Below are 18906 nucleotides of genomic sequence, written 5' to 3' on the forward strand. Positions count from 1 at the left end.
GAAAATAAAACAATTATACTATTGAAATGAATATTTTTAACTTTATTACAATAGGATAATTAGAAATAATTATTTTAATGTAATCGGCACACTACTCTTTTCCGAAATTAATCAATAATGAGAATATGGTACATCACTGAGCTTGTTAATGTTTATTTAAATGTTCGAAAAATACTGTTCGCTATTGAATAGTCACTTATTAAGCTGCACATAATATTAGATAACCTTTAAAATATAGCTTCTTTTTTTGTGCAATAAAAATGCATAAATATTACATATTTGTAAGTTTTTTCGGTATTTCTTGTTATTTAATCGATTAAACTAAAAATAAACTACATCACAGGACTCCCATTGAAATTTCAATACAAATTGATGGGTCAAACTAATGTGAAATTTTTTTCCAACTTTGAACCCAAAGTTCAGGGGAGGGCGCAAAAGTTACAAAAAATCGAGTGACCACTCAATTTGTATGAGAATTTCGCGGGGAATATTGTGGTATGATTTATTTTTAATTTTAGAGAAATTCGGGGGGGTTATTCCAAAATTCCTCCAATTTTGGAAAAAAAAAAAAAAAAAACGAGGTCCTATTTTACACTTTACCAGCATACTCGCCCATACATTACTATGGTTCGAAAGATTTACACCCTGTATATATAATATTGATGACAAGCAGGCGTGTACGGGTACGATAACTAAAATAAATGTTTATAGGAATAGTGTGCCGTCGTGTGGTGAGCGAGGCGTGAGGAGGGGTGAATGCGTTATGACAGTCTAGTCTAGACGACGGAATATGCGATAACGCGTGTCGTTTGGAGAGTTACAAACATACATACATACATACATACAGGTGAAACTAATATAAGCGTGTTAATAAATATATTTTGTATTTGAAAGGGGTTCGGATTTCACGGTGGTTTAGCCAAGATTTTTGCTTGGAAAGGATATTGACCTTTTATTTTTATATTTGACTTATCACATGATCTTACTAGTGCTTAATTCATTTACTATTGATAGTAATAATTGGCTAATGAAGGGTACTTTAACAACTTTAGTTCCCCTCTTAGTTACGTCTTTCATATTTGATTAGGTAAATTTAGGATATTAAAACAAAGTTAAACTATACTTTTAAAATATAAATTGCTAAAAATTAATATTTAGGTAAATTACGATGATTAATACGATATTGTGAGTTAACAGATAAATATATTAACTTATAACTATCTTAATTTTATACATAAGCGCAAATTTTTAGAAAGGCATTTCTAATTTACTCCTCCCTAAAAAAAAAATGTTGATATAAATATTTTTCTAGAATTTAAACCCCCTCAATTTGTACCTATGTATTGTTACAATTTTTAGTCTTAAGATATGTTAACCTTTTTTGGCATGATTTGAACTACCAATTTTTTTCATAAGGCACCATGCTTTATATTGAATTGTGGATAAAATCTAGGTCTTCTGTTTTTTTACAATAAAATTGTTAATTACTCATTCGCTACGATATTATCTTTTGTTTTTTGAAACTCCAAAAACAGCTGATCACATGTTCGTCCCAACCTGGATTGAACTGCTTCTGGAAATCCTTAAGTTTGTTTGTTTTTTGCTAGTTTTATCACTTTTAAACCCAATAAAAGCAGATATATTTGCTTTTGCTGGGATCTATTGCATTATGCAATCTAATTCAGTCCAGTTAGTTTTCCTGAAATTCCATCTTGATTTTTGGGAGTAAGTTAATTATTGATGCTCAAATTATGCTCATTAGATTCATTTTTAGAGAGTATTCAGAAGTTCTAGATACTTAATTTTAATTTAAAACTCTTATATATTATTATTATAATTATTCCTTAATTAAATATTATAACATAATATAACTACATTTATTATTACCATTATGGTTAGTTTAGTTGTTAAAAATATGAGTTAACACGTAAAATGAAATATATATCTACGCTACTACATATCCAACAATAAATTTGGACAAACATAGTTCCTTTTAAAATGACTAAAACAACATTTTTTTATTCATATTAATCCGGACTCTAGTTATAAGGGTTCTATAGCTCTTTTCTGGAATAGCATTGTAAAATTAAAAAAATGAAGTGAGGGAATCGGAAAACTACATGTCAAATAGTAAATGGTGCCGTTACTTCAAAATTCTCCTTTTTACAAGAGAATACAAAACCGGATCACTTTTTAAGGCCTCGTGTCTAGTCTATTTATCTTAGTTCGTGATAATAATATAGCAAAAATAGTTTTAAAAAAAATTTATTCAAATCATATTTTTTTCAATTAACATTTGTTCTAAATCGTGGAACTATCAATAAATGGGCAAATTATTTATTGCGACAAATGTATATGGGATAAAGATAACTTTGGCAAAAATATCTGTTAGAACAAGTATACTTTGGTTATTATATTTATTAGAACAAGCGATATATTGGACATATTGTTAATTGGAGAAAAAATAATAATTTTGGATAATAATAGCTTTGGAGTAAATATTCATTGAAAAAAAAAGTTTGTGGTACAAAAGGTGATCCTACCATTGCGGAGCTAAATAACCATGCTAATGTACGAGGACCATTACCATACTAATCACATTTATCAAATAATCTTATCAAGTACGCGTTTTTTTAAAAGATATATGAGGTTATGTTTTAAGTCCCGTTAATCTGGTCCATGTGTTCTGTGCAACAATTTACTATATAATAATTTTTTTTGTTGGAAAGATAAATATTTGCCTTAAAATTGTATAAATATTAATAATCAATGGCCCGTATACCATGCTCACTTGTTTTAGAAGATGGAACTGTGTTCAAAGGTTACAATTTTGGTTCCTGCACTTTACCTGTTGATGGGGAAGTTGGTTCGTTATTGTAATCAATTTAATTTAAATGTCCTTAATTTATTTTATACTTTTTATAGTTTTTCAAACTGGCATTGTGGGTTATCCAGAATCCTTAACTGATCCTTCTTATTACAAACAGTTGTTAATTTTGACATTCCCACTTATTGGAAATTATGGAGTTCCTGGCAATGAAATTGATGAATATGGAATTAAAAGGTGATACATTTAATATTTCTACATAATGAGTAAACTTTAAATTTCTTTGAAATAATGTTTCAAATTAAACCACCGATCATCTAACTGTGGTACTACCAATATCTATAGAGATCCAGTCGGTTATATTTAAAATAACATTTAATAAAAATAAATACTTGTTATTGCTGTTAGTTGAGAGTCAATATTATATTGGTCATAAAACCCCTAACTGTCCTTTTAGTAGGAAAAAATTATACAAAGTGTTCAGTAAGTAAAAAAACAGGTAAATTGCTACAAATAATGAGAACAGTAGATCTCTGTTTCCTTACATACTGAACATTCTATATAAGGCCAGCATAGTCCCGTTTAGGAACAGCATAGCCAACTGTTAGGACCTTAACGGGAAAGCACGTTATATCAAGTATCAAGTATTAGCTTATTTTATATAAATTTTAATGAACTTTAGTTCAAACGTAAAATAATAACTCATAAAAAAGCTAAAGCCCAAGCAAAAAAATAAATAAATGTAATTCTTACCCAATATAACTTAATAATCTTTATTATCTAACATAAGATTTGTTCACATATTTCCGGGAACATTAGTATAAAAAACCCAGCACAGTAGAGTCGCGGTATAGTGGGAACGTGGTATAGTTGAGTCCAGTATAGATTTAATCTGACAGTGTTTAAAATCACTCATTAGAAACGCTTCGATGCAAATCTGTAGATAGTGTTTAATTCTAAGAAATTGGTGAATAGTTAAAAAAGCTAAATATTTTTAATTATATATTATATAATTTTTATAATTAATTCTTTTCAAATTATTATTGATTTTTATTTTTAATATGTTAAAAGTAATAATTTCTAACCTACTTTTTTCGTCCTTTAAAGTGAAAGTTTATAATAAAAAAAAAAATGAATTTATTACCTTAACTTTTAGCTCAACTTACAAGTTTGAAAGTGACATTATTAAATAGAAAAAAATGAAATTGCTAAGATTAATATGCAGTCAGCAAATTTTATAATTACTATTTACAGTAAATTTATCAAAAAAGCTCTATTTTTTTTTTGCATTTTTATCATAATAGATCATTTAAATATAAATCATAGTAATCATTTATAATTAACTTTTGGTGTTTAAAAAGATTCTACAATTGAAATATACAGAACTGAAATAATTTTAATGATTTACTTTAACTAAAAAAACCAATGAAAAAAAAAGTTGTTAAAAAGATTTATTTAATTGAGCGTATTATAAAATTTGATTATAATTGTAAAAATCGATTGTTAAATTCAGGTGAAACTAAAAATCATGAAATCATAGAATTTAATTATTTTAATTGTTTGTATGGTTAAAGCTGTTTAAGATACTTTTTATTTGGTTAAGGGATTTTTTTTTAATTTTTGAGGGTAATATCTTCAACTAAATACAAATTGTAATCATTTGACATATCGTTGAAAAAAGTAGGTTAATTGAGGGTTGGAACAATAAATCGCAGCCACAAAAAAAAACATAATATTAACATGAATAAGAAAATTCTTCTCATGAGGGGAGATTACAGTGATAGGATCCTTGATATTTATTGTAGTTAATGAATATAAATGAGATAAAAATCAAATGATTTAAACATTTTTCTAACTTAAAAAAAATGCAAAATATTAATTACCACAGGCGGATTTGAACCTGGTATCCTAACCGCGAAATACACAAGTTTTACCAATTTAGCAACTGTTTGTCGCTTTTACCAATTAATAAAATTGGCAATTTAAGCTAATTCAAATTTTAAAGTTACTTTTTCGACTTTAAAAAAGCAAAAAAATTAAATAAGTTTAACTTCTTATGTTTTATGAACTTTATTCTAAATAATAATATAAGCTTTAATTTAAGATTAAATAAAAGTGTCAAAATTTCCGGAACATTTTCAAAAATTGAAAAAGCTTAACTTGTGTACAAAAATTGTTTTTTTAAAATCCCCCTGCGGGTAGATTTAGAGTCCGATTTTCAAAAAAATTATATCAAATGAAAGAAAAATATCTAAGGTTTCAATATAAAAAATATTAATTTTAATTTGTTCATTTTTCAAAAATTTATGGCAGTTTTATGTATTAAAATATTTCATGTTATACAGTAATTTTTACCAATAATTTTAAGTTTTGTTAAATTCAACGGGCATTTTCTCATAGAAGAAAAGGTGTGGGGACAATTTTTTTTTTTTGACTTATAGTTTTTATTGTAAATTTTAATTTGACATATGTTTAAAGATTTTGAAAATCTTCCTGTAGGCTGGTAAAGGGTCAAATGTTCACAAAAATATATCAAATGGTTGGTAAATACTTAAGGTAACAATAAAAAAAAAAAAAATTATTTTGTCATTTTTAAAAAAGTTATGGTGGTTTTATGTAAAAAATAAATTGAAAAAATGTCGAAAATTAGCGATTTTTAAATTTGTAATTGTCTTTGACTAGATACGATTTGTGATCTTTTGACGTATTGTTAATCAAAATCGGTCCAGCGAGAATTGAGATTGAGCGTTCACAGATATAAAAAAAAAACACATCATGGTAAAATTAATACCTTCTCAGCTTTGTATCAAAGCTAAAAATAATATTAAAACAATATGATTATATTTTCATATAACTTAGAGACTATAATAAAAATTATTTACTAGTGGCTAATATTATTAAAACTATATTAAAAATATTATTAATTTAAAACCAAAAAATATTCAACTTAAAACCACAAAAAGATTACTAAAATGAATGTGAATACATATTTTTTTTGATAATGGTAACATTGTTTCCAAAATATATATCTACGAAATTTTATGTAATTTTTTTGTGGTTTTTTGAGTTAAATATTTTTAATATTTTTTAGTTTTAAATAAATAACATTTTTAATAAAGTTTTAATTTAAAATAACTTAGAGAGTAATAGTTGTTAAATATCATTTAAATTTAGATGCAATTTAAATATTTTTTTGTACACATCTTTCTTTAGATTTAAAAATATTACTTTTGTTTTGGTCCTTGACAATTTAACATTACTGTGAACTGAATTTATTTTTCTTCCGCTACAAATATTTGTTTGCCAACTGTTTGATAGTACTTGCATTGTTTTGTCCATAGCTATAATGATGAACATTTCCCCCAATTGAGGAAATTAATTAATCTCATTTGTTATATTTACATAAGTTGCATCTGATTTTAGTTAAGGTTTATTTTTGGGTTCAATAGAAACTTTTAGCGATACACTACCTTAAGTTGGCAACATACTACCAGTAATTTCTAAGGATTTTTTTTCAGGCATATAACTTTTAAAATAGTAATCATAGGCATAGCTTATCGACTTCTTTTTTAAGAAAATTACCACTTTCCAATAAATCTTAATAGAGATCCCAAAGTCAATTTAATAGTAAAATAACTGCAACAATGCGTAGAAAAAATATATATTCACTTGCAAACATAATAGTTATTACATACATGAGTAGATTCATGTTTTTCATGAAAACAGAAGAGATATACAAATACAAATCATTAAAATTTAGTACCTATAACCAATACTTAGTGTAAAATGATTGTTCTTATAGAAAAATTATTTTTTTCATTAAAATAAAAAAACATTACAAAATATTAACTAGATCAAAAGTTACTTGTTAAATATCTAGACCACTCTATACAAGGTGATTAATTAATTATGTCAAAAGCTATATCTTTAAAAGTATAAAAAATATTATAATTTCTTCTTTTTTGAAGTTAATAGTATACTATGTTCTATAATTTTCTATATAATAACTGTATTAACTACAGTTAATATTTTTAAATTAAAAATGTATTCTACTTAAATGTATGCTTTTCTATTTATTTATCAGAGTAATAAAAAAATTTTAACTTAACTGAAAAAATACATAAATGAACACAAAAAAACTTAGGCCTCCCTGCCCTCCAAAAGGGAAGCAGAAAGGCTCTTCTACTACTGTTAGTTATTGGATTTATCAATTTCAATAGCAATAAACATAGTAGCTCTTAAATCAAAAGAAAAATAGGGAGCCACTGTACTTAGTACATCCCTAAAAGACACCACCCCAATCTTAAGTATAAGCTGATATTAATTAACCTGACAATTGAAAATATATACACCCTACAAATGAATGGAAAATAATAGAATTAACTTTTTAGATGGTTCGAGTCCCATCGTATTTGGATTTCAGCCCTTATTGTTGATGAAGTTTGTGATCAGCCAAGTCACTGGCGTAGTGAAAAATTATTAAATAATTGGCTTGCTGAAAATGAAATACCAGGTATTTGTGGTATAGACACACGAGCTCTAACTAAACATATTCGAGAAAAAGGAACTTTACTTGGAAAAATTATTCAACATGTTGATAAAGATTTTACCAATATAGTTGATCCAAGCACAATTAATTTAGTTAAAGATGTTTCAATATCTGTCAGTAAATATTTAAAATATATTTTCAAAAATTAAATAAATAATTTGCTAATAATTTTAGATACCTAAAACTTATAATGAAAATGGAATGCCTAGAATTCGTTTTGTAGATTGTGGCTCTAAATTTAATCAGATCAGATGTTTTTTAAAACGTGGAGCTCGAGTTGATATAGTACCATGGGATCATCCTTTAGACGATTTCCAAAATTATGATGGATTATTCATAAGTAATGGTCCAGGAAATCCTGACATGGCTAAAAATACAATTAGAAATATTCAAAAAGTATTAGCAAGAAAGTCTGATGTTAAGCCAATTTTTGGAATATGCCTCGGACATCAATTGCTCGCTACTGCTGCTGGATTTAAAACTTACAAAATGAAGTACAAATTAACTTTTGAACTTATTATTACTTTTAATATTGAACCAAAAAAATGTAATAAAATTTTATTTGTACCTCTTTTTTTAGATTTGGAAATCGGGGTCAAAATCAACCCTGTGTGTTTGGTCAAAGTGGAAAGTGTTACATGACTTCACAAAATCACGGATATGCTGTAGATCATGTTGAATCTGATTGGGATTCATTATTTACGAATGCCAATGATAAAACTAATGAAGGAATTATACACAAAAGTTTACCATTTTTCAGGTAAGAAATATTAAATAGTTGTTTATTTATTTTAAAAGTTATTTAAATGTATTTTATTATAGTGTTCAATTCCATCCAGAAGCATGTCCTGGACCAGAAGATTTAGAATGTTTGTTTGATGTATTTTTAGATGCTGTTGTGAATAATATGAAAAAATTTGATTTTCAATTAATTAACCTTATTCAATCTCATTTAAAACCAGAAATTCCAAAGTTCCGAGTGGATGTCCAAAAAGTTTTGATTTTAGGTTCTGGTGGATTATCAATTGGTCAAGCTGGAGAATTTGATTATTCTGGTTCCCAGGCAATAAAAGCATTACGGGAAGAAAATATTATTACTGTATTAATAAATCCAAATATTGCAACAGTTCAAACATCCATGGGATTAGCTAACAAAGTTTACTTTTTACCATTAGAGCTTGATTTTGTTACTCAAGTTATTCAATCTGAAAGACCAGATGGTATATTATTAACTTTTGGTGGACAAACTGCTCTTAACTGTGGGATTGAACTAAAAAAATCTGGCATTTTGGAACAATATAATATTAAGGTTTTAGGAACATCCATTGAAACAATTATTGCAACAGAAGATCGTAAAGAATTTGCTGACAAAGTAGTTCAAATAGGTGAACAAGTTGCCCCTAGTGCTGTTGTTACGTCTATTAATGAAGTATGTTAATATATTACATAATATAATAAATTTAATTAAAAATATCCAATTTTTTTAGGCATTAGAAGCTGTTAATAAGCTAGGATATCCTCTTCTTGTAAGAAGTGGTTTTAGTTTAGGTGGACTCGGTTCTGGCTTTGCAAATAACGAGTCAGAGTTGCTTGTGTTGGCTAAACAATGTTTTACTCATAGCAACCAAATGATTTTAGATAAATCATTAAAAGGATGGAAAGAAGTAGAATATGAAGTAGTGCGTGATGCTTATGATAATTGTATAACTGTAAGTTTTTTTTAATAATTCTATTAATTTGTTTAATTTTTTATTATAAAATGTAATATTTGGCTTTAAGTTCATTTTTTTCAATTATATAAAACATTTTAAAATAATTTTGAATTCAAGCAAAACAAAAAATTGTGACCAAATAAATAAAGCAACAGTTCTTCAAGTGTATTTTCTCTAGTTCAATATTTTACAATGAGTTGGTACCATCTATAGGAGATATGAAAGTCATATTGAGAGGTTTTGCTATCAAACTAGAAAAAACTTTTAATAACTCTTCAAATCTTGAAGATAATTTCAGAAATTTGTATACCTGAATGTTACTTATAATAATATTTTTATAGGTGTGCAATATGGAAAATGTAGATCCATTAGGTATTCATACTGGAGAGTCAATTGTTGTAGCTCCAAGTCAAACACTATCTAACACAGAATATAATAAATTAAGAACAACAGCAATTAAAGTTGTTCGTCAGCTTGGAGTAGTCGGTGAATGTAACATTCAATATGCCCTTAGTACAGTATCAGATGAGTTTTATATAATTGAGGTATTTATTACCATACAATGGTTTGGTTGGGTTTATTTGTAATTCGTTAAAGCAAAAATACATTTTTAATGTTTTTATAAAAATGATTTAATTGTTTAGAATAATTGTCTTACTTATAAATTATGTAATAAATTTTAATTCATACTAAATTTCGTTCAATTATCAAAAAATATTAAATTATAAAAAACATATTATATTGGGTTTAATGATATCTTTATTACTATTTATTGTTGCAATTTAAAATTCATGAATTTTTAGTAATATAAAGTGTTTCTTAGGTAAATGCACGTCTATCTAGAAGTTCAGCACTAGCTAGTAAAGCAACTGGATATCCTTTAGCCTATGTGGCTGCTAAACTTTCTCTTGGTATTGCCTTACCAGACATAATAAATTCTGTAACCTCTTCTACTACTGCATGCTTTGAACCAAGTCTTGATTATTGTGTTGTTAAAATGCCTCGTTGGGATCTCAGTAAATTTATTCGTGCATCAACAAAAGTATGATAAAAGCAAACACTATATGAATTTAAATATAATTTATATTGTAATTATTTTTTATTTATTTAATAAGATTGGAAGCTCTATGAAGAGTGTAGGAGAAGTTATGTCTGTTGGTCGTAATTTTGAAGAAGCATTTCAGAAAGCTTTTAGAATGGTCGATGAAAATTTTTCAGGATTTGATCCATATTTAAAATCTGTAAATGATAATGAATTGGAACAACCAACTGACAAAAGAATTTTTGTATTAGCCGCTGCTTTAAAAAGTGGCTATTCAATTGACAAATTGTATGAGCTTACAAAAATTGATCGTTGGTTTTTACATAAAATGAAAAATATTATTCAGCATCAGACTTTACTGGAATCTTTCAACTATCCTAATGTACCGTATGAACATTTGTTAAAAGCAAAGCGTTTAGGATTTTCTGATAAACAAATTGCATCATTTGTGCAAAGTACTGAACTTGTCATACGAAAACGCCGTGAAGAACAAGGAATTACACCATTTGTTAAACAAATTGATACGGTATCTGCAGAATATCCAGCAGAAACAAACTATCTCTATTTGACTTACAATGCTACTAGCAGTGATTTAGAATTTCCTTCTAATTTTATTATGGTCATTGGTAAATTCTTACTTTTAAACTCATTTTAAAAACTACTTTTAACTAATTTATCAATATTAAGGTTCTGGTGTGTACCGAATCGGAAGTTCTGTTGAATTTGATTGGTGTGCTGTTGGATGCCTTCGTGAATTAAGAAAATTAGGCAAAAAAACAATTATGGTTAATTGCAACCCTGAAACCGTCAGTACAGATTACGATATGTGTGATAGATTATACTTTGAAGATATATCATTTGAAGTACAGTATTAAATTATTTCATATGTGTTGCAATAAATAGCATACATTTTAACTATTAATAGGTAGTGATGGACATTTATAACTTGGAGAATCCTGAAGGTGTTATATTATGTATGGGAGGACAGTTACCAAATAATATAGCTATGGATTTGCACAGACAAAATGCTCGCATCTTAGGAACATCTCCAGAAAATGTGGATGGAGCAGAAAATCGTTTCAAATTTTCTAGAATGTTGGACAGAATAAAAATATCTCAACCTAGGTATCAAGACTTAAATTATAAAAGTTATTGTTTCATGTTTAATAATGTCTTTTAATTTTAGATGGAAAGAATTGACTGATCTCAAATCAGCTATAGAATTTTGCCGAGAAGTAGGATATCCATGTTTAGTAAGGCCATCTTATGTTTTAAGTGGGGCTGCTATGAATGTAGCACATAATGATGGTGATTTAAAAGCATATTTAAAATCTGCAAGTGAAGTATCAAGAGAACATCCTGTAGTTATTTCTAAATTTCTTGAAGATGCTAAAGAAATTGACGTGGATGCAGTTGCCAAAGATGGGCAGATACTTTGTATGGCTGTTAGTGAACATGTAGAAAATGCTGGTGTACATTCAGGTGATGCTACCCTAGTAACACCTCCTCAAGATATTAATAAAGAAACATTAGAAAAAATTAAATTTATATGTCATTCTATTGCCTCATCACTAAATGTAACTGGGCCATTAAATATGCAACTTATTGCAAAAAATAATGAACTTAAAGTTATTGAATGTAATGTACGGGTATCAAGATCTTTTCCTTTTGTATCCAAAACATTGGGTCATGATTTTGTTGCAATGGCTACTCAAGTAATTATAGGACAAGAAGTAGAGCCTATTGATGTATTGTCTGGTGTTGATGGAAGAGTTGGAGTAAAAGTAGCAGTATTTTCATTTTCTCGTATAGCTGGAGCTGATGTTATGTTAGGAGTAGAAATGTCTTCGACAGGTGAAGTTGCCTGTTTTGGAGAAAACCGATATGATGCATACTTAAAAGCAATGATAAGCTCAGGAATGCATTTACCTCAACCGGGTGCTAAAATTTTTTTGTCCATTGGAAAAATTAAACATAAAGAAGAATTACTTGACAGTGTAAAAGCTCTTCAAGCATTAGGGTATAAATTGTATGGAAGTAGTGGAACAGCTGATTACTATAACTATAACACTAAAGGAATAACTGTTAGTTTAATTTAATACTCCAATTAAACTATATTTATGAAATTATTTTTACTGTTCTTATTATTTTATTTATAGGTAATACCATGTGACTGGAGATTTGATAATATTGGTATCAATACTACTAGTGGTGATTTGCTTAGTTTAGCAGAATATCTGAGTAATAAAAATTTTGATTTTGTTATAAATGCTCCTATGATGGTAAGTGGAGCAAATAGAGTGGCTTCATTTTTTACTCCTGGATATCAGATGCGCAGACTTGCTGTAGAACATTCTGTACCATTAGTAACTGATGTTAAATGTGCTAAACTTCTTATTGAAGTACGTTTCAGGTAGAATTATGTCAAATACCTTAAGTTAATATTTTATTACTATTATTCAGGCAATGGTTAGAATAGGATGTAAACCGTCTTTAAAAACCCATATTGATTGTATTTCATCTCAAAAGTTATTAAAGTTACCTGGATTAATTGATATGCATGTACATGCACGTGAGCCAGGAGCTACACAAAAAGAAGATTTTGCATCTTGTACTGCAGCAGCATTAGCTGGTGGTGTGACATTAATTGCTGCTATGCCCAACACTAATCCAACTGTGATAGATCAAAATTCATATGAATTGGCAAAAAAAGTAACTAGTCATGCTATTTTTTTTAAATCAGTTTTTTAAAACTTAAGCATTTAGTGTGCAATAGCTGGAGCTAGATGCGATTATATCCTATATGCAGGAGCATCTACAACTAACAGTATAGAAATTGCACAAAATGCAAAGCAATATGCTGGACTTAAGATGTATCTCAATGAAACATTTAGCACTTTACAACTTCAAAGCATTTCTTCATGGGTGTCTGTAAGCATTTTCATTTTTATTATAAAATTTTTAATTGAATTGAGTTAATAGTTATTTATTTTTTAATTTAGCATTTTGAAAATTGGCCCAAAAACATGCCGTTAGTTGTACACGCCGAAGACCAAACTTGTGCTGCTGTTTTAATGTTAGCTTCTTTATACAATCGTTCTGTTCACATCTGCCATGTTGCTCGCAAATCAGAAATACTTTTGATCAAAGCTGCAAAAGAAAAAGTATAGTCTATTAAAAATATTTATGAGTAAATATTATGTGTTTTATTCTATAGGGTATTATGGTAACATGTGAAGTATCTCCTCATCATTTATTTTTATGTGATGAAGATATCAATAGACTGGGCCCTAACAAATCACAAGTAAGACCAGTACTTTGTTCTAAAGAAGATCAGCAAGCTCTTTGGGATAATTTTGATTTAATAGACTGTATTGCAACAGACCATGGTATTTTATTTTACATATAATTACTAAATTATCATAATTATCATTTAATATTTTTTTTTAGCTCCTCATACATTGGATGAAAAATTAAGTGATAAAGCACCTCCTGGGTTCCCAGGTCTTGAAACTGTCTTACCTTTGTTATTAAATGCTGTAAATGAAGGTCATATGACTATTAAAGTATGTTTAAGTTTGTAAAAGTCTGTTTCTTGTTATATTTTTTTAAATATGCTTCAAGATATTAAAGATGTTCAATTTAAAGCTAAAATTGTTAAGTTTTAAAATATGAAATAACACATTTTATAAGATATTTTTCTAAACTTTATAAATTATTTTTAGGATATAGTTGAAAAAATGTATACTAATCCCATGAAAATACTTGGCTTAACACCTCAACCAGATACTTATATTGAAATAGATATGAATTCTGAGTGGACAATTCCATTAATAACACCTTATTCAAAAGCAAAATGGACACCTTTTTCAGGACGTCAAGTACGTGGATCAGTACATAGAGTTGTTTTGCGTGGGCAAGTAGTTTGCATTGAAGGTAAAGTACTTGCTCAACCTGGATTTGGTCGAGATTTACGAGAACCAACAAGATTGGGTAAAGTTCTTGCAGATGCTGGTTCTCAAGTTGAATTAAACGTAAAGACTTCATTACTTCCACATACTGATGTTCATAGTAAGTCTATTTATATTAAGCAAATAACATTTAACTAGATTTAAGGTTAAGTTTTTATTACATAGCAACTTAATCTATATAATTTGATGATAGTATGAAGTTATAATAATTTATATATATTAGGGTGGATCAAGAAAAGTTTATTATTAAAATTTTAACAAGAACCCTTTTAACTTTATTATATACATTAAAATAGGCATTTTGCGAAAATTTGAAATTAAAAAAAATTTTACCAGTCACTCAATGTATTTTTAATATTTTGATCAAAAATACCCCCAAAAAAACAAAAAACATCCTCTGTTAATTAATTTTAGTAAATTATTATGATATAAAAATCAAAAAGTTTAATTTTTACTGTAAAATACTAATTTTTTGGTTCCAAAATTTTTAATTGATAATAACAATTTTGAATAAATTCGAAAACTGATAGCATCATTATATGGTATATTTCTAGTAGATTTCAAGTAAGCTTAATATTAAAAAAAAACATTTTTATACAATTTATCTGATATTTATGAATATTATAAGTAGAAAAAAAATTTTATACTAAACTTCAGAACTTATATCGTTTTTTTTATAAATAAAGCATTTTTAATAACAATTGATCATTAAATATTTTTTTTATTGAAAAATTAATTTATATTAATTATACAAAAAGCAACATAAGAATACAATTTTGTTTTATGATAAAATTATACTTCAATATAAAGTATAAATTTAATTAAAAATTATGAAAAATCAGCAAACCTACATTAAGTCACAGATTTACTTATTTTTAATAGTATTATTTTGAACGTTTTATAGTTTTATTTAAATGAATTTTTTAGTAAAAAAAAATTTGTTTAAAAAGTATTTTGATCAACCGTCATTTATTAATATTTTCAAGAATATCATATATTTTATTTAGCTTATGCTTTATTTATAAAAAAAGATATAATTTCATAAGTTATTCAAAAAAAATTTTTTTTAAATATTTATTTTACTTAAGGCCTAATAGAAATTTACCATGTAATAATAATAATTATAATATCCACATGTCAATTTTCGACTTAAAATTTTTAAAATAAAATATTTGTATTTTACAGTAAAAATTAAACTTTTTTACTATGCTAATCACAGTTTCTTTTGTGGTATTATTGGATGATATACTAAAAATATGTTGAGCAATTAGTAATATGGTTTTTTGAAAATTTTTAATTTTCACAAAATGTCTATTTTAATATATAATATAAAAATAATAAATTTTGTGCGAATTTTTTTTTTTTTTTTGGCTTTTGTTAGTTACATATATATTTATCTGTTATAAAATATTTATCATGTTCATCTGTTATAAAGGTGTCAACTTTTTTTTTTTTAAATGGCAACATACGTTTTTAACTAACTTATAAAAATGAAAATGATGTAATTAAGAAGATATTTCAAAAGTTACTTATATTATTATTCCTAAGCAGTAAGAGGAGCGAGGCAAATAAATTTCTAGTGATGAAAATTGCAGTACCAACTTCTCACCACAAGTCATTAACTTAAATTATCAATAACTTCTGAAATACTGGTCCAAAAGTTGTTATCGACCTGTCATTTACTTAATAAGCTGTAAGAACAGTTATAGAAATAAATATTGAAGGAAGAAGAGGTAGAGGAAGACTAAAAAAAGATGGAGGAATGTTATTTAATGCGATATGAAGACGGCTGTTGTGAGCGAAGATGTGGAAGATTGTGTTAAAGGGAAGTTTAGAATAAAAATGGCCAACCCCAACTAGTTGAGATTAAGGCGATGAAAAAGAAGAAGAAATCATTTTTTATTTTATAAACTAGTTTAATATGTATTTTGCCATTTAAAAAATAAAGTTGAATCCCTATAAAATATAAAAGATGAGCATGAAAAATATTTTATAACAGATAAAAGGAGATACATATGTAACTAACAAAAGTCAAAAAATAATCATTATTTTAAGAAATATTGACTGGCTAGTGTAAAAGAATCACTATATAATTAAGGTAAAAGGATTTTTAAAGTTAAATTTTTTTAAAATAAAATATGATATATAGAAAACTTATAAACACTACATTTTTAACTTTTCTTAAAAATGATAAAAAAAATAATAATCAAAGAAAGAATGCCTATAACTCTGATTTCTTCTTAACTATGGCACTAATTTAAAATTTAACAAGTAATAATTATGTGTTGAAAATATAATTTAAAAAATATATAATATTGATTTTTAATTAAGTTAAAAATTTAAAATAAGAAGTATTTATAGAATAGTAATAATGTTGTCCCTAATACTGTAATTTATTAATACATACATTTTATAGCAAAAACACTAATTCAGTTGTGTTAAAAATTGGGTTTTTTTTTATAACAATATTTTAATCACAAAATTTCAGGGTATTTATAAAGTTGATTTTAACATGTTTTATTTTTCTAATGTATAGATTTATTCAATAATGTCATGTCTGAGATCAGAGAACAAGTTGCTCAAGAAATTGAAAGTGTAACTGGTGTTAAGTCTGACTTAAGAAGACAACGAAATCTATCAGGTAGTGAATCTAAAGACATGAGCTTATTAACAATTAGTACATCAAGTTTGAATAAACGATCAAAACAAGCTTCTGAAGATGTTTTAAACTTAATGACTCCTATACCTACTCACGGGTTAGCACATAGTCATATTTTATCAGTAGATATGTTCTCTAAAGATCAGTTAAATGAAATATTTAATTTGGCACAAACATTAAGAGTCTATGTCATTAAAGGTCGTCCATTAGATAATATTTTAAAAGTATGTAATTATTTGTTAAATAACACTAAATTATTTATTGAACAATTAAATATTTTTAGGGTAAAGTTATGGCTCTAATATTTTATGAAGTTAGTACAAGAACCAGTTGTAGTTTTTCAATAGCTATGCAAAGATTAGGTGGTAAAGTTGTCAATATTGATGAAACCAGTAGCTCTGTAAAAAAAGGAGAAACTTTGGAAGGTTTGATTTCAAACTTAATTTAATATTATATTAGTAATTATTATATTACCATTATTATATTCAGATACTGTAGAAGTTATGAGTGGCTATGTTGATGTAGTTGTTATGCGACATCCAGAACCAGGTGCAGTTAGAGTAAGTATTCTTGATCTTACAAATATACAAGAAAAATATTATATTATAAAAATTGATCACTTGTGGCTAATTAATTAAGTAAAATTAAAAGTATATTAAAAATATTATTAATTTAAAAACTAAAAAATATTAAACTCAAAAGCCACAAAAAATTACTGAAAAGTAACAATGGGAATATTGTTTCCGATATACATATCCAAGATTTTTCAGTAATTTTTTGTGCCTTTCGAGTTCAATATTTTTAATATTTTTTAGCTTTTAAAATAATAATATTTTTAATATAGTTTTAATTTTACTTAAGAAAAATATTTATGTTACATTAATATAGAAAGCTGCCAGACATTGTCGTAAACCAATGTTGAATGCTGGAGATGGAACTGGAGAACATCCAACTCAAGCTCTGCTTGATGTATTTACAATTAGAGAAGAAATCGGTACAGTTAATGGTCTAACTATTACTTTAGTTGGTGATTTGAAAAATGGTCGTACTGTACATTCACTAGCTAGGTAAAAATAATCATTTTTTACTAAATTCGATCTAATAATATGTGTTTTTTTATTATCATACAGGCTTTTAACATTGTACAAAGTGAATTTACGTTATGTTAGTCCAGCTAATTTAGGTATGCCAACATCTGTACGCCAGTTTGTTTCATCACGAGGAATTCCCCAAGAAAACTTCTCATCCCTTGAAGAAGCTCTACCTGATACAGATGTGTTATATATGACTCGAATTCAACGGGAACGGTTTCCAGATGAAATTAGTTATCAACAAGCATGTGGTCTTTTTGTAGTAACACCTGAAGTAATGATCAAAGCTAAGCGTAAAATGATAGTTATGCACCCATTACCAAGAGTATTTGAAATCAGCCCTGAATTTGATTCTGATCCAAGAGCTGCATATTTCAGACAAGCGGAATATGGAATGTATGTTAGAATGGCTCTTATTGCTATGGTACTTGGGAAATGTTAAATTTTCATAACCAAAAAATGTATTATTTTGTGATAAGATTTATATAAGACATAATTGTGATAAAATTATTACCATAGTTGCACTTTTTTTTAGATTATTGATAAACTTTTTTAGTTATAAGTTGTTTCCATTTATTATTGACAAGATAAAAATATTTTATAATGACTTAATGATCATTTTAATTCAAAATATTTAAGACTCAATTAAATTGTAAACAGCAATTGACCAAAATACATAGTGATAAAATTTAATTCATGTATATTGAATTAATTCCTTTTTAAAATAAATACTTTAAATAAAATGTGAATCAAAATTCATACTTAATACTTGACCTAATGAATCACAATTTTAAATTTTGTAGCCTTTTACCATTTTACTACTACAATTCTATTAAAAATCATACATTAATCCATTCTATGTTTATAATCATTATATTAAAATTTCCTATATAACTATTAGTGTGACATGAAATGTATTTTGATGTATAAATAAAAATAACACAAATTTATTTTTTATTTTTTTTATTCTATCAGTGACAAAACAATAATATTCATTAATTTTATACATAACAAAAAAAAATCAACAAATTCGTAACAACTAAAAAATCTAAAAG

General features: G+C 26.6%; 1 protein-coding gene across 1 annotated transcript; it reads left to right on the top strand.

The window, feature by feature from the left end:
• The first annotated feature begins 2640 nt into the window (after positions 1–2640).
• LOC126901848 (CAD protein) lies at positions 2641–18413 on the top strand. The gene is made up of 25 exons (XM_050678690.1): positions 2641–2866; positions 2926–3064; positions 7219–7489; positions 7551–7870; positions 7957–8136; positions 8199–8805; positions 8864–9085; positions 9430–9633; positions 9912–10130; positions 10204–10756; positions 10818–10993; positions 11056–11255; positions 11317–12214; positions 12290–12532; positions 12594–12842; positions 12897–13061; positions 13133–13294; positions 13348–13519; positions 13581–13696; positions 13856–14201; positions 16638–16984; positions 17044–17185; positions 17250–17320; positions 17649–17827; positions 17891–18413. Exons 1-25 carry the CDS (start codon positions 2770–2772, stop codon positions 18291–18293), a joined length of 6681 nt encoding a protein of 2226 aa, XP_050534647.1. The 5' UTR covers positions 2641–2769; the 3' UTR covers positions 18294–18413.
• Positions 18414–18906: the final 493 nt, after the last annotated feature.

Source organism: Daktulosphaira vitifoliae, unplaced genomic scaffold (genome assembly GCF_025091365.1).
Source record: "Daktulosphaira vitifoliae isolate Bord-2020 unplaced genomic scaffold, ASM2509136v1 Scaffold_3, whole genome shotgun sequence".
In the NCBI taxonomy this organism is placed as follows: Eukaryota; Metazoa; Arthropoda; class Insecta; order Hemiptera; family Phylloxeridae; genus Daktulosphaira; species Daktulosphaira vitifoliae.

Coding starts and splice junctions, on each gene's coding strand:
- LOC126901848 (XM_050678690.1), top strand. CDS start 2,770: ATGGCCCGTATACCATGCTCACTTGTTTTAGAAGATGGAACTGTGTTC. Junction 7,490..7,550: donor TTAAAGATGTTTCAATATCT/GTCAGTAAATAT, acceptor TAATAATTTTAG/ATACCTAAAACTTATAATGA. Junction 9,634..9,911: donor ATGAGTTTTATATAATTGAG/GTATTTATTACC, acceptor AGTGTTTCTTAG/GTAAATGCACGTCTATCTAG.